Source organism: Thermobia domestica, chromosome 8 (assembly GCF_964235325.1).
Source record: "Thermobia domestica chromosome 8, izTheDome1.hap1.1, whole genome shotgun sequence".
Taxonomy (NCBI): Eukaryota; Metazoa; Arthropoda; class Insecta; order Zygentoma; family Lepismatidae; genus Thermobia; species Thermobia domestica.
The window spans coordinates 109061952-109087074 of NC_137461.1; the positions used below are offsets into that span (position 1 = coordinate 109061952).

At 34.3% G+C, this 25123-nt stretch overlaps 1 protein-coding gene across 1 annotated transcript in view; it reads right to left on the bottom strand.

Moving 5' to 3' along the window:
• The window catches only part of LOC145693139 (uncharacterized), an 896225-nt gene that overhangs the window by 611189 nt on the left and 259913 nt on the right, over positions 1 to 25123 (bottom strand). The window contains exon 3 of the mRNA XM_081768874.1: positions 10463 to 10579. Coding sequence (XP_081625000.1) covers positions 10463 to 10579 — 117 coding nt within the window. The remainder of the gene's footprint in view (positions 1 to 10462; positions 10580 to 25123) is intronic.

A 25123-nucleotide genomic window follows, 5' to 3' on the forward strand; every position in this document is an offset into this window, starting at 1 on the left:
CAAACGATCGCTAGGCTGTAACTATGGTTTTCGCTGTCCCAAATGGAATCCCAATACCCTCGAAAGGCATAATCTGTCAAGGTGGATGCACTTCCATGCACAGACACTGTTGCAGTTACTTGCTGCGTATCATTGTCGTGGAGGTCTTGCCCTATTATTTTGTCCTTCGAATACACGTTTGTTTTGCCCGAGTTTTCCTCATTTCGTCTCGTCCACACCATTACACATAATTCGCGATTACATCATTGGTTTTTCTTTTGCATTTTACCTTATATTTTTATATCACACATCCCGCTTGTAATTTCAATACCTTACGCTATATCCAAGATCGCGGTTTGCAAGATGACTGCCAAGTCAATGTTATAGCATACCAAATATCTTGATATAGTTTTGGTGCTGCCCATCCTTTCCGTTTTCGACATAAATGGGTATCTGGCGACGTTTACCTTATATCATATTGTCGCGTGGCGCGTTATGTTGCGGAGCATATCTCCGGTGTTTCTGGATGGGGGCAGCTAAAATTTTGATTTTTTTTCTTCTTTTCTATTATGGTCCTCTGGGCGAGGTTTGAGTCGAATCTGATCCTGCCTTGTTCTGTACGTTGCTTGTTAACGTTTTGTTCTAAATAACAATTAGTAAAGTTTTTGTGAAAATTTGATCAAGACCAAACCTCAAATTTAACGGCTCATACTTCAGGAACCAGAGACGTGCACAGAAAAAAATCACATTCTTGCTAAACAAGTCAAAATTTGACGAATTTGATCTAGAACCTTGAGACTGCTGTATATTGCGTTCGATATATATAGTGCTCTTATTGTTGATATTTAAAAATCAAGTATATATCAAAAATCAAGGAGGCAAATGTTTCTTTTAAAATAAGTTAAAGTTCACAAACATTACATTCAACGCACTGATATTATCACGGCACTAGCAAATACGACTGCATTATGATGCTGCAGAAGAAAGCAAAATTCGTCCAAGAGGATGTCTTGTCAGTCGGTTGTTCTTGCAGCCCACAAGTTTTTGCTGTACAATTAGCGTTGCCCACAAGGCAAGATGTGAAATAAGGTACAGAAAGGTTAAAACAGATTACCTAATGAACTAATTCTTGTACGCCTATACGGCTTTCTGAAGCTGTATGCAGCTTTCTTCCTTTAGCTTGTAGTAGTACCGCCACTGGTCAACGTCTAAGCCATGATGGTCTACCAATTCCCTTGACATTAATGAAGTCAACGAGCACTGAGTCTAAGCATTGCAGAGCAAATACAAGAATTGGATAGTGTTGGCCTCTTTCTAGTTCGTGTTATCACTTACGTCGTTAATCTAGTGTCATCGAAGCTATATTTGGGAGCTATTAGCTAATTAGGGGTCCAATTTCGGAGCTAATTAGGGAGATATATTTGATGAAAGAACTGTAGAATCCCACGCAAGAAACCAGCATAAATGACTAATTGTAGCTACTGCTGAATTCAACTGACATGCCTTGACAATTACTGGCTGTCATTCATCGTAATTTAATTTTGGATTTTATATATAGGCCTACAATCTGATTGAATATATTCTAGAAATATATGATGTGATTTTAAAAATACTTCAGATATACAAGTTTTTAATGTTTAGTAGTGTAGTAATAATAATTGGTTTATAAGATTTTAAAGGCTGAAACAAGTTAAATAGATTATATAATATAAATAAAAATGTGTTTAAAATCCATACTTTTGTCTAAAATCACCAAGAACTAGAAAATTAACATAAAAATAAATGGACAATAGTGCTCATGTCAGTAGTAACTGTCTATGTCAATATTAGGTCATGATGATGAATTATTGATTTATTGATTTTTCTTTATATTCTCATGCAACACTGAAGTTTTGAAGGACAATAAAGATTCGCTATCTACATGAGCTCCAAACCATACAGAGACCTGAATCCAACGAAGTTGGCGGCTATATAGACAATTATGTAAGATCAGTTCGTATGAAGCAGGATCTTACACATCACATAATATGGAAACTTAAGAAAGCTGATTTATAGGGTCACATCATAGGTTCCGATTAATACATAATAACAACCACAGCTAAGAGTACATAGATTAAGAAAGAAATATGTAATAATATTATATTTTCTATGAGCGTTACACTCTTTAAAATCAATGTGTTCCTAAATAATAACAATAACACAAAAACATTATTCTAATGTTTGGTGTTCAAACATTTTTACTTGAACAAAATAATGAACCTCGGCATCAATCATCCACTGGAGTGAAAACTGCAGGTGCTTAAATTTGCAAGTTTGAAGGGACCCTGTTTCAGGCTTCACAGGCGGAGATCTAGTTTCGACTATTGCCGTTGGCCAACCGATAAGTTTTTCAGGCACTTTTTCCAGACCTGCCAGATGAATGTTTGAATGGTTCTTTTAACTATAGAACTTTCAAGGATGTCTCTTTACCTGTTCTGCCTAATAACTCCCCAGGATTTTGTAGCAGATTTTTTGTTTTATCTTTAGGCAGAACAGGAATTCCTGTTCTGTCTAACCCCTGTTCTGCCTAATCTTCGCAAAGATGAATATTTAGACATCAGGAAAATGTAATACTAATGTTTTTCCTGACAATCCGAAATGTTTTCAATGCACCTTGATTTGTGTCTATCATTTCAGCGTCTCTGAAATTAAATGGACAATCATGGACCATCATTATTAGTTTATTACGAGTATATTTACGCGATGCCTACTAGCCAACCACAACTTCGCCAATGTTTCTTCGCTATATGAAAAGCTTCAGTGCTAGTGCTTAATTGTAGATCAAACAGAATTATGAAAAGATATCTCCATATATAAAAATAGAAGTTCTGACTGACTGATTGATCAATGGCCAAGCCAAGTAGGGTAGAAACCTGAAATTCAGATAGGACATAAGATTTTTATGTAAGTCTCACTAAGGAAAGATTTCTGAAAATTCAACGTATTGGGAGAACGAGGGGTAGCAATTTTTCTATCTTAAATTTTCTATATCTCAGAATTTCTATAGGTTAGAGACATGAAATTTAGGCATTTAAAATTATCATTTAAAATAATTAGACACATGTTCCAGCGTCTTTTGATATTTGACCTAGAAGGGGAAAAAAGGGGATGAAAATGAAAAAGGGGTGGAAATTACAATAATTATAGTAAGACGTCCATATCTCGGAATATCTTAAGACATGAAATTCGGTGCTTGGACTTTTCACTTAAAATAATTAGACACGTTTCATCGTTTCCTCTATATTTGGCCTAAAAGGGACGAAAAAGGGTGTGGTTACAACTATTATAATTAGATGGCCATTTCTCAATATTTCTTATGTTAGACACATGAAAATTCGTGTTAGATTTTTTAATTCAAAATAATTTAAGAGGTATTCCAGTGAGTTATTACATTTCCCCTAGAAGAGAAGGAAAAGATGTGGAGAAAAAAAAGTGGTTGCAAGTTTTAAAATAACACAGCCATATCTTGAATTCCCCTAAGGTTTAGAAGCAAGAAAGTTACGAGTTAGGCTTTTAATTTAAAATAATTAAAGAAGTGTTTGAGTATTTCTGAGATATTTTCCTTAGAAGAGAATAAAAAAAATCCGGAAGAAAAAAAGGATGTGGTTGTAATTCTTAAAATACGAAAGCCACATTTCGATATCCCTTATGGTTAGAGATATGTTGGAGACATGCAAAGTGCGAGGTCGTAGGCCGAGTAAATTAGAGAGCCTGGGGGCCAGGTGCCCGACTAGGCAAAGGTAATTATAAATAAAAGTAGTCACAATTAGTAATAAATAGTTATAAATAGTCACTAATATAAGTATACAAGGTGGCAAGAAACTATTTGTACAAACTTTGGAAGCTGATTCCTGACACCGAAACAAGCAAAAAAGTCCTCTGGAACTTTGGTCAGTGAGGGATATTTTCGGCGATATAAGGTGCCGAAAGCGTGGGAAAAAGAAACTTCAGAGGGCTGTAATTCAATTACAACGCAACGTAGAGAGTGCGGTTTAGAACATGACACTCCAAGTCATACTTGCTCGATTGAAAAATGTATGCTTCAAACCTCCGCAAGATGTGTGTGAGGGATTCTCCAAAGGAACGTAGGGATCTACTATAACCTAGCAAGTAATCTCTACGTTCCTTTGGAGAATCCCTCACACACATCTTACGGAGGTTTGAAGCATACATTTTTCAATCGAGCAGGTATGACTTCGAGTGTCGTGTTCTAAACCACACTCTCTACCTATCGTTGGTTTAGAATTACATTCCTCTGAAGTCCATTTTCCCATGCTTTCTGCACCTTATATCACCGAAACTCCCTCACTGACTAAAGTTCCACAGGACTTTTTGCTCATTTCGGTTCAGCAATCAGCTGACGAAATTTGTTCAAATAGTTTCTTACCACCCTGTATATATATTTACATTTTGCATCCTTGGCATTATACTAACCTGCTAATCCCAATAGCAATGCAAGTAGTCTATCAACCAAGGATGATATCCATAATTACTCCCATAGAAATACACGAAGAACCGATTTTTGATTGTCCACATCTTGAGATCAGCTAGTCAATCACCTCCACTAATGATCTCGATTTTTAACTGTTGACCCACTAAATTCTGACCAAAATTGATGATGAGCCATCGATTAGTTCTTTGAAATTTTGCGTCTCCCGGACGGACAGACACGATAAATACATGAAAGTGTTTCTGGTGAATTAAACTTCCTAATATATTAATATTTGTTCTCCAGATGTTTCGTCTTGTACAGAAATGTGAATCCCTAATAGCTATTACGTGATAAACTGTGTTTTAAGATTTCTAGTCTATAAGTAGGGTTAATATTTTACGAGATTATCCCTCATTGCAAGATTGTATTACCCCGTTCCGACAAAATTCTTTAAGACGCAGAATTATTCTGTAGTTTGTAGCTTTGTGTTTAATGTTGTTATTCTTGAAGAACTAACAACCATGCCACTAGTAGAAAGTGCCAATGTATGGATAGATATCTAATTGTGCTCGTACTAATTTAAGGACACTAAATCCAATAAAACTACTTTTAGACATACGCGCCCATGGAGTACCTAAGAAAGTGATCTCAAGTTTGGGATATAAACAAATATAGATATCTCAACTTTGAGATATTTTTTCTCGTGATTCCATGTTTCAAATTAGTTCTATTGGATTCAGGATTCTCAAATAAGTATAAAAAGCGCAATTAAAAATTGTATCGAAGCCTAGGCAAGTTTGCTATTGGCATAAACGGTACTTCTAATGTATTTGTTGGTAAAGTAACACTTTTGTTTCAAAATTTTGCAAAATTTGTCGGCTCGTGTTGGACAGTAGCCCGATAAAGTCTAAAACTTAATAATACCATTTTCCTATTCTGTAACAATTGAAAAACAAAAATACTTACACCAACGCTGTAGTAATAAAAGAAAACATTCTTCTCTGTTGCTTCTTTTGAGTTATTAGTATTATCTTTTTACCTTCTATATCCCATATGTCTACCCAGACACAGGAAGAACGTCCCAACTTTAGTCGGAATTCACAGTTTTTTGCACGTATTTCGCTGTCTTCTTCTTGACTCCGGTCATTTCTAAATCCATATTTATTTCGGGCCTTTCCCCTTATTGCAATAATCAGCATTCGTTTCCCCCGTTATATATGACGTTGTTGAGTTACCAAGAAATCGATGTAAAAATTTCGCTGAAAATATGTGTGTGTGTATTCTCCCTACCTATCACTCATCCCTAACTATTTTCTACATTTCTTCATCTTGTAGTTTCTTAAAGGCATTAAAATTAGTAGAAAATAAAGCATCTCTTTCAAATATCTAAATTGTAGTTTTCTTTTGTATTAATATAAACATACTGATGCATCGTGGTCTGGGGGAAATACAGAAAATTTAGAAAGAGCAGGGTTCTTTTGGTTTGACCTGTATCTGTGTTCACAGCAATAGTTACACGATATTAATATGCACGTCAATGACATTCTGCTCAGAAATAACACCCTCTCATTCAGGTTATAGCGGTAGTGAAAACAAATCTACATTATAAGCTTTTAACATCAATCCTTGATGATGTGGAATACCTGTGCCATCTTTGTCTTCTAGCCCATTGTTTTATATGCAAAACTATTTTTTCTCTTTCTTTGAAATGAATTGGGTTTTGAATGATTTGGTTTTATGAATTCCTTCTTCAAATCTTTTTAAATATTCCTTAGTACTTGAAAATTGAAGTTGCATATAATTTCAGTATTTGATAATTAAATTTAACGTAAATACCGGTAATAATTAAAATTGCAGTTTATTTCAAAGAAATCACAAAAATAATTAAGTTCGCCATTTAAATCAATGAGCTAGAAAATAAAAATAGGGTAAATGCTCAACACAGTTAATTTTTGAGAAGCAGTATTTCGAATGATACGAAAATATACATTCAGTTTCAAAACAATAGTTCTTAAAGTTTTTCTTAATTATAATTGGATATAACTAGCAATTAAAAGCATTCCAGTTGCATATAATCTTCTATCAGGAAAAAAAACTACGTAACTTTCACTACAACTTTTGAACTGAATCAAGATCCCACATTATACGGGATTTATTGCATGCCACTGCTTTATAAGATACAATTGTAGAATTATATATTTATATACATATATGTATTTATATGTATATATCTAAATAATAGTGCATGAAATTTGATAGTTAAATAATAATAATGTTCAAGTAAAACAATAAATATGTATACATAACTAAACTCTATAGACTATAAGTAATGTCTTAACGTTAGAACAGAAAGAGGTAGATAGAGGGAGCAACGTAACAGTTATATATATATGCAATCACAATGTGAACAGTAATAAAATTAAGTATTCTAAGGAAATTAGGAGTGAGAAAAAGATAGGCACATCAAAGGCTTTAAAACATGAAGTTAGTGACTATCTAACAGCTTTCACGGGCGTTAGACAGGAAAGCAATTAAGTTTCCCAAACTCAATGCCTTGCAGCAAATGGCTCAACTTAACTTGTCTTGTAATTGGATAAAAGCGCGATGGCAAGAAAGTTGGTCTTTTGTTTTGGAACAACTACTAAAAGATCAGGTATTGTACAATAATATTCATAAAATTTTGCTTTCCAACACGTACTTTTAATATATATACACTGTAGTATTTATTTACTAGTAAATGACGTTCTATGTTACGAGAGATGTTCAAGCAAATATGTACAAAAGTTTCAACCTATCGTAGTAGGATAACAATTCGTTTGGTTACGTTACTTTCAATTTCACTTTCATGTAACGTTCTGGAGAGTGAAGACTGGAATTGACGAAGTTTTTCTTTCTTTTTTATTAATTACAGAGATGTTATCAACAAAATGTCTAAAGCCCAGAAGGTACCCTAAAATAGCAAACAAAAATATTCCCAAATAAACATAAGAGGAATATACCTCGTTTAGAATCTAAAAATAAAGGAAATTTTGTAAGTAATAATTCGAAGAGATAACACACACGTTAAAAGAACTTTTAAATGGTCTTTTCAGAGGCTAAAAGACATACCCATAAGACTTCTTGCTCTCATTTCTCTGAGTGTACGATTCCAGAAATCAGAGTGTTGAGAATCAGAATGAGTCATAGCTTACAACCGAACTTAGCTCTTACAGTCTTAATTGTCTATCTTAGTGTCTTAACTTGCAATTATGTTCTAACAAATTTATCCATACTAAAAGAGGGAAGTCTCATACCTCAGGAAACAATTTGTATGTGTATACAAGGATTGTACAGAGAGTACAGGCTATTTTCCAAAACAAACAAGGAAAATGCTATTATTGGATTTGTATTACAAATCACAATATCCGATTAATCTACATAGCCATCATGCAAATTAAAGTACATTGTGTCATTTCTCCTAGTTCATCGTATACTCAATGGCTGCCGAAGATATTACCTCGTGAACTGTATAGTATTTTGTAATTCCAGGAAAACCTACAATTTGATTTGTCCAGCACTTCGGAACTGTGAGAGAGAAACAAGTGAACATCGGTAAGTGGTAATTTAATTTTACTTTAATTTTATCGGTTGGTTGGATAGATTGTAGTTTAAGTTCCTTTGTAGAGTCGAGGCTATAAGAGACGTGGACCTACAGTTTAATACGGAATACAAACCGCAACGCATTCAGATGTCAAGGCTCTTCTACCGCCAATTGAATTCCACCGAGAGATCTTCCATTTCATTATTCATGTGTACTATAAATGGAAAGTCCTTAACTATTTAACAATCCCAAGTAACTGTACGTATAATTAAGGTTTCGACTTCAAAACGCATTGAGTTTTGTTTTAAATTCAATGAATATTGATAGATATTATTATTAAATTACAGTAAGAGTAACACAAGGGATACGACTGTAATAAAATTAAAAATGCTCGATATTATAGTCACAAATAAATATCGTTAATTTTAGTTTTAACTGCTCTTAGAAATGTTGATTTGATATTAACGTTATGATTGCATCTTAATGATTTGTTGAAATGTTACTGAAAACTTTCAGAGTATTTATGCTGGTTGAAGTACATATGAACATAGAACATTTGAAAGCATCATGTTGGAGAAGCAAAACTCATGAACATTATTGTAATTTTAAATCATCTTAAGGGGAGAAATGAAATATTACATCTCGGCGACAGAAATATTTATAGTTATATACTTGTATATTGGAAAAGTTACGTGCATTGGAAGAAACAAAACCATTCAGATAGGTTGTGTAAGCAATTAGCTGGTGTGATGTGAGAACATTCAATACATTCTTATATATAGACACTCATATACCATAGTGTGGACTTGGTAAGGGATTCTGTTAATCTTTCATGCAAGCAGTTTTCAAATGAATTAAACAAAATATCTGTAAACATGCTTTTGCTTTCTTTTGTTTTAAATACCATTTCCTCACAAATACTGTAATTAAAATAGTGAATATGGATTTACTGCGCTAAAATTAAAAGAACAGCGAATTTTAATTGTTTCTATTCTGAAAACAAGTTCTTGTGCTATTAAATTTTACCTTCATGATTCGTTACTATTTTAAAAATAATCATATTTGATCATACTCGTGTTTGAATTTTATAACTATTAAACTTTACAATGAATTGAAAGCGAAATACTACATGTATATTATTCACTGGATAGCAAGAGATTGAATTATAACATTGCGCTTAAAAGCGTGTTGCATTTACTTACGATCTGTAATCAATGGTTACAAACAAGGCTATATTCTTAAGACTATAAAGTTTTCTTGAACGTAAGAACACTCCGCGGATTCACCAGTGGTCAATATAACGACTAGAAGCACTACTTGGCCTATCCAATCGATCACTCTTGCATTAAATCATTCATTCATGAGGACTAGTCCATTTGATCAATTTCTTTCGCATTTACTGACAAAATGCAGACAGAACGTACATTATCAGCAAACGCCATTGACATCGTAAGTGGAAAGTGGGTGACGCAAAGGATTTTTTTCGTCTTATTGGTGACCCACAGTCTTTTGTAAGAATATAGGCATATCTATTCAACCTCTAACACGTTGTCTCATTCTACATTATTAACAGAATCGGTTCGAATCCAAACGAGATAGAAATGACGGTATCCATATGCTGAATGTAATACGAATACCAGTATTACATTCAATTGCGACTTCATATGTGATAACGGTTCTTTGGAGATTAATTCTTCCCCGATTTATCAGAAAGAATTATTCTTAACGATCTTAAAATGACCCAAACGAATGTTTCGAAGTAACTTCCCGGTTTTGGTAACTTAAGTATGTATTACAAAATGATGACACTACTGTTAGGATCTTGTTTAAAAGTTTACTTTTTTAATATGAACCATTCATCAAAATTTTATTCACACTTCTTTTTTCAAAAAAATAATTACTAAATTTATTACATAAATTAAACACAAAACCATTATTATTATCTCCAGGTTAAAATAGGAACTAATCTATTATTAGCTTCAACATTAAGAATAATAAAATGATATGTTATTTTTTGTTATGTTACAAGGTGAAAGATATGTATTCAGAATATGTACACACAGGCAACAAACCAAAAACTACCACAAAACATGTAGATTGCTCTAATATTACTGTTAGCGATTGTACTGTACACATATATAATTACACATATTTGTGTGTGTGTGTTTGTGGACGATACACCACATTCGTACAGTTGGAAAAGAGAGCTCTAAAGAAAGAACATTCTTTGTTAATATGAAGGTGAAACGTGGACAAATACAACAATAATGTCAAGTACTGCACAAGTTGCAATACTAACTGTTAATCACACAGAAGGATGTTAAGTATATGGGATTAATGCATGTTAAAGGATAGCAGGGCGGAAAAAGAAGTGTGCCCTTAGTTATAAACTATATCTCCATTTCCATTAGTTTCGGTTAGGAATTGAATACCTCTTAATTTTGCGGAGCCTCGTGTATAGAGCCATTACGGCCCGTACGTTCGTCCATTGTTGCTCCCCAATGCTTTTTGACCTACTCTTACTTTCGATTGAGAGGCGCGGGGTTTGTCTGTAACGAAAGGAATTCGTTAGTTGTGGTCCTCCGTTTTGGAAGCATTATTGTGAATGGTGGTATGAATTATTATAATTCTATTGTACAGTACACAGGACCCATTGTACCTTAAATATTATCAACTTACCTTAAGTGACACTACAAGGGCGTACCGTTGAACTAATTAGTAAGACATTCTGAAATTAATTGCTAAAGGTGAAACATATTGTTAATATATTTGCATTATTATTAAATCTGTTCCTGCGATAATTGTACGAAATTCAGTTGAACTTTTGTTAATTCATTTCTAGTAATTATTCAGAATTTAGTGCACCTTAGTTTACCTTTTAGGTACTATAAACTTCATGCATGAAATGCTTGAATACGAAACTTCTCCTGAGGAAAGATGTGTAAAGTTAATTTTCGTATCCATAAATATAGTATGATCTTGTAGAAACACAACATGAATTATGATTTATGAATTATAGCATTTCTTTTCTTTTTTGTGCACAAAGACTGGAATATTTTGTATAACATGATGCAACACGTATTGTAATTCATGAATTTTAACAAATTTCTTCTTTCTTGTGCCAATACTAAAATAATCTATATAACATGATCCAACATGTGTTTTAATTTACGAATTTTAACAATTTTCATCTTTTTGTATACGAAAACTAAAAAAATAAGATACAATAGAAGCTTAAACGTAGCACGATACAAGGAAGTATAAATCTTACCCTTAAAGTAAGCATAAATTGACAAATAAATCAGAAAATGCTAGAGAAAGAACCAGTTAATGAAACGAATTACTATATTGTACTATTTACAGAAAATGATAAAGCATAACTGTCAAATGCACCATCAATGTATAATTGTTAAAATATTAGGAGTGTTCAAGACTGGAACTTCTGATCTTGAAAGTATAAAATGGATGGTGGAGCGGTGAAATTACAAGCAGAAGTAAGTGACATGTCCTATTACTGATAGCTATCCAGTGTTCAGAGACCGAAGGTGGAACACAGTGGAAAATATGTGAATGCATGGAATTACACTGGTGAAGTTTCTTGTGAACAAAAGAATATACCCCAAGAATATCCACGGAAGACTTCAAGTGCATTACGCTAATAGGACTCTCAGCTACAGTAAGACATTTAAATGTCGCAAAACTCCCAAAGATGATAGTATTTTCATCAATGGTGATCGGCACATAACTTGACGTCAAATTGCATAACAAGTAACGGAATGCTGAATACAATTATTTATGAACATTTATATTTTCGGAAGATTAGTAGAAGTTGGGTACCAAGACAGCATCCCGCATTTGATCGGCATCCGGACCTCGCTCCGAGTAATTTTTCCCTGTTTAAACCCCTAATAGGGTTCATCGGATGTCAGCATTTCAGCACTGATGACGAAGTGAAGCATTTTAATAAATCCATAGCCATATACTTTTTATTTCTCACTACGAAATCTTTTGAGTAAATACTAATAAGATTTTAATAAAATTACTTTCAAATTTTATAGTTAAAAATTAAATTGTTTCACAATGTAAAAGAATGGATTAATAATATCATCATTTGATAATCGTGCTACATGTGTATATCTCTAATGTAACTTTCAAAAAAGTGACTCAACTTCATGCTAAAACCTTATCCTTTCCCATTTCAATTGTTTTCAAGGTATTTGTTGCTTTCAATAAGTCAAAACTGTTTTCAGTTCTTACTTCAAGCTTGAACTTGAAATATACTTAATACGAAAAATATCTCAAGATTACTTGACTGGAATTTTTTAAGTGTTTACTATTAAATTTATGTAATACTTATGATACATTTACTCTTCTCGCTGTTTTACTGATTAGCATGGACGACTTTGGTGCTGCGTATGGTCCCGGATTCGATCCCCGATGAGAGAGCATTCTTGAACCTATTACGGTGGTTCGGGTTTTACTCTAAAATGTAGGTCCACGTTTCATATTACTTCGAAGCTGAAAGGGAATGTTAAATTTAAATAAAGAAACAACTTAACTACCTACCTACTTAACTTATTGACTATGTATCTAAATATCTTACTGAGATATTTTTATATTCATATGTGAGTGAACCTTTAAGCGTACTCAGATTATCACACAAATTAAATATTTTAACATAATATAATACTTGTTAAATCTCAGTACATTAGTTCCTTTGTTAGTTTCAAGGAAAAGTGTATTAAATAACAGCCTTCCTAACGCGCTGATCTTCCTGTTCTCGAGAAGTCAAACACTGCTGTTTCTAACTGGAGGAAAGGTAAAACCAGTGGTTTCGGCAATGTGACGTTTGTCAACATCGTGAGGGTTGAGTAGACATTTGAATAAAGAAGTGACGGTCTGCAACCAAGAGTCAACAGAAATAACAATAGGATTCATGATTTATTGACTACACATCTTCCATCTAATCTCTCCTGCTGATTGAAGAAAGCTTATCGGGGCTTGTTACTAGGAAGTTTAGTTTCTTTGACATTTTCAATAAACAAAGTAATCCATAAATTAATGTGTTATTTCTTGACGATAAGCCTTTGTATAGCTTGGTACTATGAGCTTTCGCGTTGTAAAAAGCGAATTTTAAAGGTACTAATACTAATGCGCGTGCAGCTAGGAATTACTCTCCTATTTTTGGTTTCTTTTCGTTCTTACACGTCTGTTCGCAATACTGGTAATACCAAAGCAGTCAATCTTATCCTTCATTCCAGCAAGTTTTCTAGGAACTATCAGGAAAATATAAAGCATTTCCCATTAATTTGTAAGCTTCTCATAGCCAAATGAAATTACCTGACCATGTAATCCATTCACTTCAACGAGAAAAGTGTTCAATAATTTTCTGCATCACTAAAATTGTAGAGATTCGTTTCTAAATACCACCAACACTCACTCACACACTTTGTTGCCTCGAGGCAAGTTTAATAACTTTCACCATTTTTGACGTTATATCTTTTTCCGGCTGCAATGAAACTGCGCACACTTTTCTGGTTTTATCAGTTTTATTTGATAAGCCATTGACAAGCTGTCATTATGTACAGGATTGCGCACAGAAAAATTAAGCAATGTTGTAAGATGGAAAATATTTTCTCTTCTGTTATGTAAATCTGTAAGAAAAGAGCAGCGGAATACCCGAACGAAGGGTCGAATAAAATTACTAGGACAGAGCTAATTTAGAAAATACAGAGGAATTAACACATAAGGATAGAGAAGCTATATATTGTATTCGAAAAAAAATCTCAACCAGTTCGTCCGAGAAATATTACAAAGGCTGTTCAGTAAATGATTGAAAGAGAAGTTGAGCTTAGTTATGATGGAGAAAAGTTTTTATTTATAAATGAAGAAGCTAATATTATAGTCCTAAATTGTACGAGTAACATTAGGTAAGAACAATGATAGCACTTACTGTACATAGTCGTAGTGTATGTAATAAAACTAGCAGGTAGTTACATAATAGAGGGTCTACTGTTTCTTACTAATTATATATTCTAATTAGATTTAGGAAGGTGATTTAACATATATTGACAGATTTCATTTTATTAAGTAAATTGTGTAATTTTGCAAGGATTATATTGGAATGTAGTGTAATTTATATGAGGAAGTAGTTTACTCGCACCGTTGTATTATATTAATAGTATTGTAATATAAGTTTAAGATTGACCCCGTACGCAGATGAAATTATTGGAGATTATCAGTGCGGATTTAGACGAAATCGATCAACTATCGACCAAATATTTACCATTCGCCAAATACTCGAAAGAAGAGGGAATACAATATCCCGGTACATCAACTATTTATTGATTTTAGAAAGGCGTACGACTCAGTTAAGAGAGAAACATTATACAACGTTCTTACAGAACTTGGAATACCGAGAAAGCTAATTAGATTAATTAAGATATGTTTAAATTAATCCTAAAGTAAAGTCCGGGTACGAAAATTTTTGTCCACGAGCTTTCACGTCGAAAATGGCCTGAAACAAGGAGATGCGTTGTCGCCATTATTATTTAACTTCGTTCTGGAACACGTTATAAGGAAAATCAAAGATAGCAACCAGGGCCTAGAGTTGAACGATATTCACCAGGTTATGGCATATGCTGATGATGTAAATTTAATAGGGGATGATAGGAGAACAATAGAAAGAAATGCAGAGATCTTATTAAACGCTTGCAGGAACATGGGTTTAGAAGTAAATGCAGAGAAAACTAAATACATGGAAGTGCGTCGGGACCGTAATACGGCAAATTATGGATGCGTTAAAATATTAAATAATACTTTTGATAAAGTGGATAGTTTCAAATGTCTAGGATCAGTATTAACAGACGAAAATTATATTCACGAAAAAATTAAATGTCGACTAAAAGCAGGGAATTCGTGTTACTATTCGGTTCAAAATCTCTTGTCGTCACGAATTCTGTCGAGGAATCTGAAGCTTAAAATATACAAAACGATGATCATGCCTGTTGTTCCGTATGGTTGCGAAACATGGTCGCTTACTCTGAGGGAAGAACATAGACTGAAAGTATTTGAGAACAAGATCCTGAGACGAATATTTGGACCCAAGAGGAACGGGAATGGGGAATGGCGGAAACTTCATAACGAGGAACTACATAATTTATAAGGTTTACCCAACATTGTTAGGGTCATCAAGTCTAGGAGGCTTAGGTGGGCGGGTCATGTGGCCAGAATGGAAGAAAGTAGAAACGCTTTCAAAGTCTTCACTGGAAGACCAATCGGAAAACGACCATTAGAAAGACCTAGGCGCAGATGGGAGGACAATATTAAGATGGATCTCGCAGAGATTGCAATACAAGGTAGAAACTGGATGCAGTTAGCTAAGGATAGAAGTCAGTGGAGAGCTTTTGTGAACGCGGCATTTAACCTCCGGGTTCCATAAGCCATAGAGTTAGTTAGTAATATAAGTTTATTGTATCGCACATATTATTGTAACAAGTATCCTATTATATGACCGAAGAAAAACAAACGTTAACGACAGACCTTAATAAATTTCCCAAAGCAAAGCTTTATGACAATAAAGAAAATTATTCACTTTGATTTTCAATTATCAATTTTTCCATAAAACTTGGCTAGTAGTGGGAAATGTGTATACTATATTACTACTATTATTATCAACATTGAGAATGTCATCATAATTGTTTGCTTAGTTTTATTTAGGTTTCCACCTAGACTATGGGCTTCAGAACCCTCAGTAGCTCCTCGAACTACAAATAGAGCGGAAGCATTTCATAAACATTACTATGAATAATTCTATTCACTGGGTCTATATATTTATCAGGTGATCTCATCTTTGTTATCCTAGTCTGAAGGGAAACCCTGTTTGCGCACATATTTTAAATCTACCTTTCTGGCAACGTTGGACAAAAATCTGTGTTCAGAAAGGCCAACATATATTTGTGCGCAATTCTGGATCTATAGTGTGCGCAATCCAGTTGCTCCGCTTTTTCCTCCAGTTCTTTCTATTCAGAATACTCCATACTTGATTTCTTCGAAGTCTATATACACAAATACTTCCATATTTGCCGTTTATTTAATGCAGAATTCGTTCCGGTATTTATTCTTCCTCTTACCTATGTATTTAAGCATACTAACATCTCGCAGTTGAATATTTATAATAAAACTTCAACAGATGAATAATGCCTTGTTTGGTCTTCCCCATACAGTGTTCATACAAAAGTGACTGTAGAAAGAAGTCTTTCCAGAGAGTGATATGCATGAGAAATCTTTTATAAAATAATCTACGTTGAAAAGCTTGATCAGCTTCAAGACTGACAAACAAAACAAAATGTTCACTTAAACATTCAAGCTAAATGCAAATGTTTTATGCAACGCTTCACCAATGTACGTTATGTTCTACTTCAAAACTTCTATTTAATTCAACAATACTTCGTATAGCACAGTGATACGGGAATAATATTCTAATAATAGGAGCAAGGCAATCATGAAAAGAGAAAAGAGTAGGATTAGCTAATACAAACCAACAAAATAAAGACCCCTTACAAAGGCTTTTATAGGGTAAAGTACGTATATTAGAAATGAGAAGCATAGAATATTTTAAGAGTGTACTTCAACAACTACTATCAGATCCTGTGACCTCTATAGGAAGAAGAACAATTAAAAAGTAAAAATAAAGCTCATGTAAAATATTAAAGTGATAAAAACCATGTTTCTAAGAAGACTTGATTAAGATAACTGAAAACAAAATTGAGATTTAAATTAATTATTTACATAAGAACATGGTTGTTAGCTGCAGACGCAGTGATTAGCTCGAATGCTGCGCTGTAAAATGTGTATGAGTACTATGTAAGATATAACCTGCTCTGTGTTTCATGTTAATAGAAGGAAATATTCCAGTACTAAATGTATGACTCAGATTATATTTTCTGAAACCAAAGCGCAATGGTGCTCTTCACTAGTAATTAATTATACATACTTGAATTCAGCAGATAAATTTAGTTTCTTCTATTGACAACTCTGATAATTTAGTAAAAATTAAAATAAACAGATAAGTCATGAAACATATAGAAGAATATCTTAGGCAGTAAATATTACACTTTCGTCTGAACTAAAGAAATAAACAATTCGGGAAATAATTTTTATTACTATTGTTGCACCAATTAGCAGAAGTAGAGATTAGTATGAAATATTTTTTACTCTAGGAAAATTCTTTTTAATTTATCAAAAGTAATGAAATGGAATTTCTAACTTAGTTCCATATTTATGCCCTCTAGGCTAAAGAAGACGAGTCAGTAAACTGAATGATTCATGAAAAATTGGTAGAATGAGAATGTACGAGAAAACGGGAGAACTCACGGGCACGATGTTGTCCAAGATAAGTTCACATTTCCTGGGAAAGAACCAGAGGCGAGTTCTCTACCTCTAATCCATTATGCGTCCCCATTATAATTTATGATTCTCAGAACAGTTAGTTTTATTGTCTGACTGTTGTACAAGTTTCTAAAATGTTATTGAATCCTATTGAATTTTGCATGAAGACGAAGAAGTTAGTTGAAGAAAATGGATTATGGAAGCTTCTCAGTTGCGACAAGTAACCTGCCAATAATGACAGACTGAGACGCGAGTGCACAGTGACTTTTAAGATACCTATTATATGGATAACAAATAAAAGAATAGGGAAAGAGTGTGTCATTGAAGAGGGAATTTAAGAGAGATGAATGTTGCCTCTCGCCAAGTCGTTGCGTAAAAAGAAACATTATACATACATCAAGACACTTACATTTGCACTTGTGCTTATGTAATTTCGCCTTTATTATTACTATTTCATGTTCATCCATTTTGTTGAAAATTAGCGTAGAGATAACTTTTTCGCCGTGTAATGTGGGTTCCTGTCACCACGGCATGGCGCGTCCTCGGGCTGCGGATCGAGAAGAAGGCCTCTAGATATAGGGGTTAGCTGCGAATATACTGAATAAGCAGTCGCGGACAGACGACTAGGAGTGGTCCTCCAGCTTGGGGGTTTGGGTAAGGCTAACAACTTCATCCTGTAAAAAAAGGCACTTGTTCAGAAATATTCACAAAAGCCTCGGACAAGGACTGATAACTTGGCACGACCTCAGCAAAAGAAAATGGACATGAGATTTGGAACATGGAATATTAGAAGTCTTTAGAGGGCAGGCGCGTTAAAATCCGTAACGAGTGAGTTAGAGAAATACAGGATGGACCTAGTAGGAGTTCAGGAAGTTAGGTGGGAAGGAAATGGATCTGTGAATTCCGGAAATTTTACGTTCTTTTACGGGGAAGGAAATAAAAATCACCAGTTAGGAACAGGGTTTTTCGTTCACAAACGAATATTACCAGCAATTAAACGGGTTGAATTTGTTACTGACAGACTTTCTTTTATTACTCTTAAGGGCTTACTCTTTTATTACTCTTTTATTTATTAGCAACCAGGGCCTAGAGTTGAACGGTATTCACCAGGTTATGGCATACGCTGATGATGTAAATTTAATAGAGGATGATAGGAGAACAATAGAAAGAAATGCAGAGATCTTATTAAACGCTTGCAGGGACATGGGTTTAGAGGTAAATGCAGAGAAAACTAAATACATGGAAGTGCGTCGGGACCGTAATACGGCAAATTGTGGATGCGTTAAAATATTAAATACTTTTGATAAAGTAGATACTTTCAGATATCTAGGATCAATATTAACAGACGAAAATCATATACAAGAAGAAATTAAATGTCGACTAAAAGCAGGGAATTCGTGTTACTATTCGGTTCAAAGTCTCTTCTCGTCGCAAATTCTGTCGAGGAATTTGAAGCTTAAAATATAGAAAACGATATTCATGCCTGTTGTTCTGTATGGCTGCGAAACATGGTCGCTTACTCTGAGGGAAGAACATAGACTGAAAGTATTTGAGAACAAGATCCTGAGACGAATATTCGGACGCAAGAGGAACGGGAATGGGGAATGGCGGAAACTTCATAACGAGGAACTACATAATTTATACGGTTTACCCAACATTGTTAGGGTCGTCAAGTCTAGGAGGCTTAGGTGGGCAGGTCATGTAGCTAGAATGGAAGAAAGTAGAAACGCTTTCAAAGTCTTGACTGGAAGACCAATCGGAAAACGACCATTAGGAAGACCTAGGCCTAGATGGAGGACAATATTAAGATGGGTCTCGCAGAGATAGGAATACAAAGTAGAAACTGGTTGCAGTTAGCTAAGGATAGAAGTCAGTGGAGAGCTTTTGTGAACGCTGCATTTAACCTCCGGGTTCCATAGGCCATAGATTTAGTTAGTTAGATAGATAACTTTTTCGTTTTTGCAAAAGTTCTAATGGAAACTTTCAGTAAAATGTTATTTTCTTTCCCATTTCGCTACCTCTCCAAAAGGGAATTTAACACACGACAGCGTGAATTCTCCGTTAGACAAGTCTTTTGTCATTGATTCAACGTAGTTAGAATCATGGTAAAACTACTTAAAAAATAATAAAATAATAAAAGTAGATAACCAAACTCAGAATCATTACTTAATGCGTTATCAGTTAGACCAATGGTTCTCAACCTTGTTTATCTGGAACTTCGTTTCGTAAATCCTGTATACTTCATGCCCGTTGTTCCCTTCCTTTCTGTAACAAATAAAAATGTCAAACATGTAGTATCAGTGAAGCTAGGTCAAGCCAAATTTTAAATGATCACTACAAGTGGTGCTTGATACACATATTCACATTTTCTTTCCGTTAATAGCTTACGCTCCGTTGCTCTTTCTTCACGCCCATAAGTTTGGGAACCACTGGACTAGTTACAAAACGCATTCTCAAACTCTCAGAAACTGATACAATTTTTCCGTGTTATTTTATTACGAATAATTTTGTGAAGTGCAATTTTCACTTTCCTTACTGCCCTGTACATAATCGGACTGCAGTATGTGAACTAAAAAGAAACACGAACAGCCATACACGATGTATTGGTATTGCTAGAGTCATTAGAAGGACACAGACTGCCTGGATTAATGTCTGTATATCCATAGTAAATTGTTATCGATCTAATAGGAAAATGTAATCCGATTGAGTTGGTTGCTACGGATATACAATGTCTCAAACCACTATAAAAAAAAAAACTTTACTGGTCCATATATTGACCCATCCCCGACCACAGACAGAACCACATGTTGACTTTAAAACAACACGGTGTTTGTTTTATAAAATGAAAAATATTAGCCTGAAGAAACGGTAGTTCTGGCTACCTATCTACCACACTTGGAAACAATGTTGCATTATTTTTGTTTTAACAGATAAGTTACTCATCTCTCCACGTCCCAGGCTAATTTTATACTCGGTGACTCTATAGTTAAAAGCGATATCGTCGAAGATTTGGTTATTTTCTTTGTATCTGGCTTTCACATTGGAGCAGTAACCAGCCATTGAATTGCCACCCACGCACCTATCAAGAAGCTATCGGATCCCTATGTATTTCATTTTTTGTTGGAGAGGGAGTCATAAAATCATACCTAAATTTTTATACAAACGTACATTTTTTTAAATGTTACGAACGAATTATAAATACGCCAGAAAATATGAATATTATACAGTATTTTAATTCTTATGCAAGAAAATTTTGCTATATTGCAGTTATTATTGTTTGAAGTCCAAACTACTGCTCTTTTAATTTCTTCTATCTTTAGTTGTCAGAAGTGAGCTGGAGACCACTTAGTGTTCGTGAGTATAGTACACATACTACTAACATACATAACATCTCCCGCACATACAAATTATCACAAGTGTCGCATTATACAGTGTAAATTTGCAGCTTAATGGACCTTTAATTCTCGCATACATATGCATATATATATACAAAGAGAGAGAGGAGACGTGACTATATACAATAGTATATCAGTGTCGTCTCAATTGACAAACTTTCGTCTTGGAAATCTCGTTTTGATTCGAAAGCTGTTGTCTCAATCTGCAGAAGTTTGTCTCGATCTTAAGGGTCAATTTTTGGTCTCAAGGATCACGTCTCGGTCTTGTATACATAGTTTCGAAATACATATTAGAAATAAAAATAAAAATACATAATTAGTATAATCTTATTACTGTCGTTTCCTCTTTATAGTTTTTCACTCTTATTTTTGATCATAGATTGATTGACTTCATATTGTGACCTCGCATAGCCAAGTTGCTAACGCGCTCGCCTTTGGTGCGAGTGGTTCCGGATTCGATTCCCGATGGGTCGAAGAAGTGTAACAGTATTCCCAGGTCAACCATCCTGAGTTAGATTTTGCTCAAGTTTTCCTTATTCACACCAGAAAAATGACGGGATGGTATCTAACATACTGGTCCCTAGGCGCTACCCTCCTTCCCCATTTCTTTTTTCTTCCCTCCTTCCTCAGATGGTGTGCCCGCCGAGGGACGTCATCCCTCATACTGATGGGCTTACGACCATGGATGCCCATAAAATGTGTAAATATAAATAAACGATTGATTACATATTTAGTGTATTGCGAAAAAAAAAAAGAAGTATTTTGTGAGAATTGTAATAAAAAGTTAAGAAAAAGATTCCTAAAATGATTTGTGTGGAGTATTGTACTCTATGAGACTGAAACATGGACATTACACAAAAGCGATTTTAAAAGTCTGGAGGCTTTCAAAATGTGGATAGAATGGAGATAATTTGCTGGATCGATCGGAAAACCACTGAAAAATTGATGGGAATAGTGTGGAAGAAAAGAACAATATCGTATGTAATAAAGAAGAGGAAGAGAAACTGGTTGGAACATTATATGAGAAGTACATCCTCAAGGATATAATAAAAGATTTGGTGGAAGGAAGCACGGAGAAAGAGAAATATTCTACATTTTTAATGGATTTTATTAAAAAATATAAATCAACGTGAGAATGTCAGTCGAGCACCCTGGTGAATGGTGGTCGAGCACCCTCAATACATGGCAAATGGCCTGTCAATGATGGCAAATGTCTACGATAACGATTCATTCGTTAATGCTGATTCAAGTCTAATTAAACTTCACAATATTTTAAAGCATTTTCTCAATTTTTGAGGGACTGTCAGAAATAAATTCAATTTTTAATGCTCAATTGTTAAAAATAAATGTTGAATTATAGCAAAATTTCACCTCCTTTTAATCCACGAGAGTAAGTTACTAAGTCATGACATTTTATAAATATAAATAAAATTTAAGGCTTAATATAAGCATAGCATTTCACTGTATAAACTTTGTACTTTTTAAAACCACAAAAAGATGGTACAATTGGTCTATGCGTACGGACTAACTAAAAATAGCAATGTTTTTCGATGGGAATGAAAGATAATATTACTCAAAACTTTTTAAGCTTTTACGAGAAAGTGCCTCTTAGTGAATTCAACTGCTGAAAATGATTGTTAGTACTAGATTCAGCACCAAAAGAAACAAAGAAAAAGAGGGTGTTTAGTGGTAGACTATTGTATGCAGGGTGGGTGATAAATGAGGGAAAAGTGGAAGATAGAACGTAGAAAAAATCTAGAAATGCCATGTTAATTTTGAAACGAATTGAGGTCAACTGTTGGATATGAGGAATGCATGTAGAGCTCCACTGAACAGGTGTAATGTAAATCATAGAGGACATCTGAAAAGCCGCCATGTTGGAATTACCGCAAGAAGAATATATGGGAAAGGGGTCATGTGACATATGGCTCTTGACGCACACCGTTTATTGAAATCAATAGTGGCCAATACGGTTTGGGACTTATGTTTAATTGTAACTGTTAATGATGGCAAATATCTATGATAATGATTCATTCGTTAAAGCTGATTCAAGTCTAATTAGACGCAATTTTACAATATTTTGAAGTATTTTGTACATAATTGTAACTGTTATGGACCTTAAGAATGATTGTGTGGTTGATACAAAAAATGGAGACAACAATGACACATTTGAAAAACGACAAGATTTATAATCGGGCTTGTCACAGCTTTCGGTGGTATTGAAATTGAAGCAGTAGTCAATAGGTTACAACGATATTGTATATCTATTTTGTAAATTTTTTCTATTTTTATATCTTGGTTTTGGGCAACGGTGAATAAAAGTACACAATCTATCGTGTAGAAGAAGAAGAAAAGAATTTATATGTTGTTGATTCTTGATTTTATATGTATAATCGGTACTCTTCGTTACTGTAACAACAGATAGTTGTTTATTTAAATGTTGCTATGACAACCACTAACAAGGAAAAGTATTATTAATGAAGTTTTGAGGATAATAAAAGGTAACAGTGTTACAAGGTGACTTGCCTTATTTAATGTATTTTGACCGTGTTGATATATCTAAAAAATTACGCGAACTGTGGGCTGGAATGTAACATAAATATAACGTTACATTTTAGATGGTGTTTACCGCCCAGGATTACCTTTAGATTAGTTTGAAGTTAAGTAAAACAGTCTTATCATAGCGTTCATCACGGAGTATACTTTACTCAGAAGTAAGAAAATAATTTATAGAAACATTAAAATGAGTGTTTCTGGTAATGAAAATATAAATGAGGAAGGTGATGATATAGAGCAAAGGGCGCCGATCCTCGGGGGCGGCCCCCCAAGCTTATGTGGACCCCCCTAATGTATTTATGATTATACGGTACAATATTTGGCATAATTTGAATGCAATTTGTCTTAACATCCTCATATATATATACCTTCTGCTTCTGAGTGCCTTCCCCCCAAATTTACAGAGAAATCGGCGCTCTTGTATGGAGCTACCAGGTAAGTATGGCTGATCTTATAAGACAGCTTGGTCAGCAAATAACGCACCAACAACAAAAAATGGATATCAAGCTGGAGCAAATGTCACAACGACTAGCACAACAGATGGATGATAAGTTTGAACAAATAAACCAACAAATACATTTCAAATTAGAACAAACCGATTATAAGATGAAACAGATTTTACATCGATGTAATGGCGTACGAAATTCTGTAGAAGTGGTAGAAACTTTAGATAATGAGCATACTAGTCAGATCCGAGAATTGCAGGAAGAAGTGAATGCAATCTAAGAGTACCGCAAATGGTGATCGAGTTCCGAATGTCAACGTTGAACCTATACCATGTGAATCCAGATTAGTAGTGGAAGATAGTAATTTATTTGAAGGATATTCCGAAAATGACAATAGTGAAGCTAGCATAGAGGGAAATGGGAGAAGAAATCACTCATCTCACCGACGGAAATACATCTACCTAAATTCCAAACATCGTAAACATACTAGTAAAGGTAATCATTTTCGGCTTAGTGAAATTAGATCCCTAACAAAATTTAGTGGAAGATCAGATGACATCCCGGCCAGCACTTTCCTAGAAAAATTCGAGGAAGAATGTGATCTGATTGGAATAGACAAAACAAATTTTTGAAAATTCTACCTCATATTTTATTACCACTATGTTCCGTATGGTTCCGTATAGTATTGAGATATGATAATATTACTACACTTCTGGTGCAACATCCTCTAGTGAGCCAGAATCTAGCAGCCGGCTTGTAGCACTCATGATTTTGGGGTGACGTGTGATCTCCCCTCGCCGTTAAATTATGCTTTCTATGTCGGAATATGCTACTTCTTCCTTTCAAGTAGCTCCCCAATTGTCCTCCCGACGCTGGGTGGACGTCACAACTCCAATACCATCTGGTAAGTACGAACAGTCACCCACCTTTCCTCTCACTTGACTTCGCTAATCTTACAAGAAGCGGTATTTCAGCGCATCTAGGAAGATATCTAAATTACGTATTAAAGTTTAACTGTTTTAATGTAAGATATACATATATACACTACTGTAGTTTTTTAAAAGTCAAAATATGTTTTTTAATGTATGCACTAAACCTATTGGACGGCCTTTAATTGGTCATACTGTCTTCTATTCACATTTTGATTTTCAGATTACTTTTAGTGATAAGAATTACTGCAAATTAGAAAATATGTAGGCAACGTGGAAAGCGGGAAAAACAAGTTCATACATGTTAATATTTGATTATTCTCCCCCCAAGATATGGTTATATATTGTATAATATGAAAAGACACAGGATATGTCAA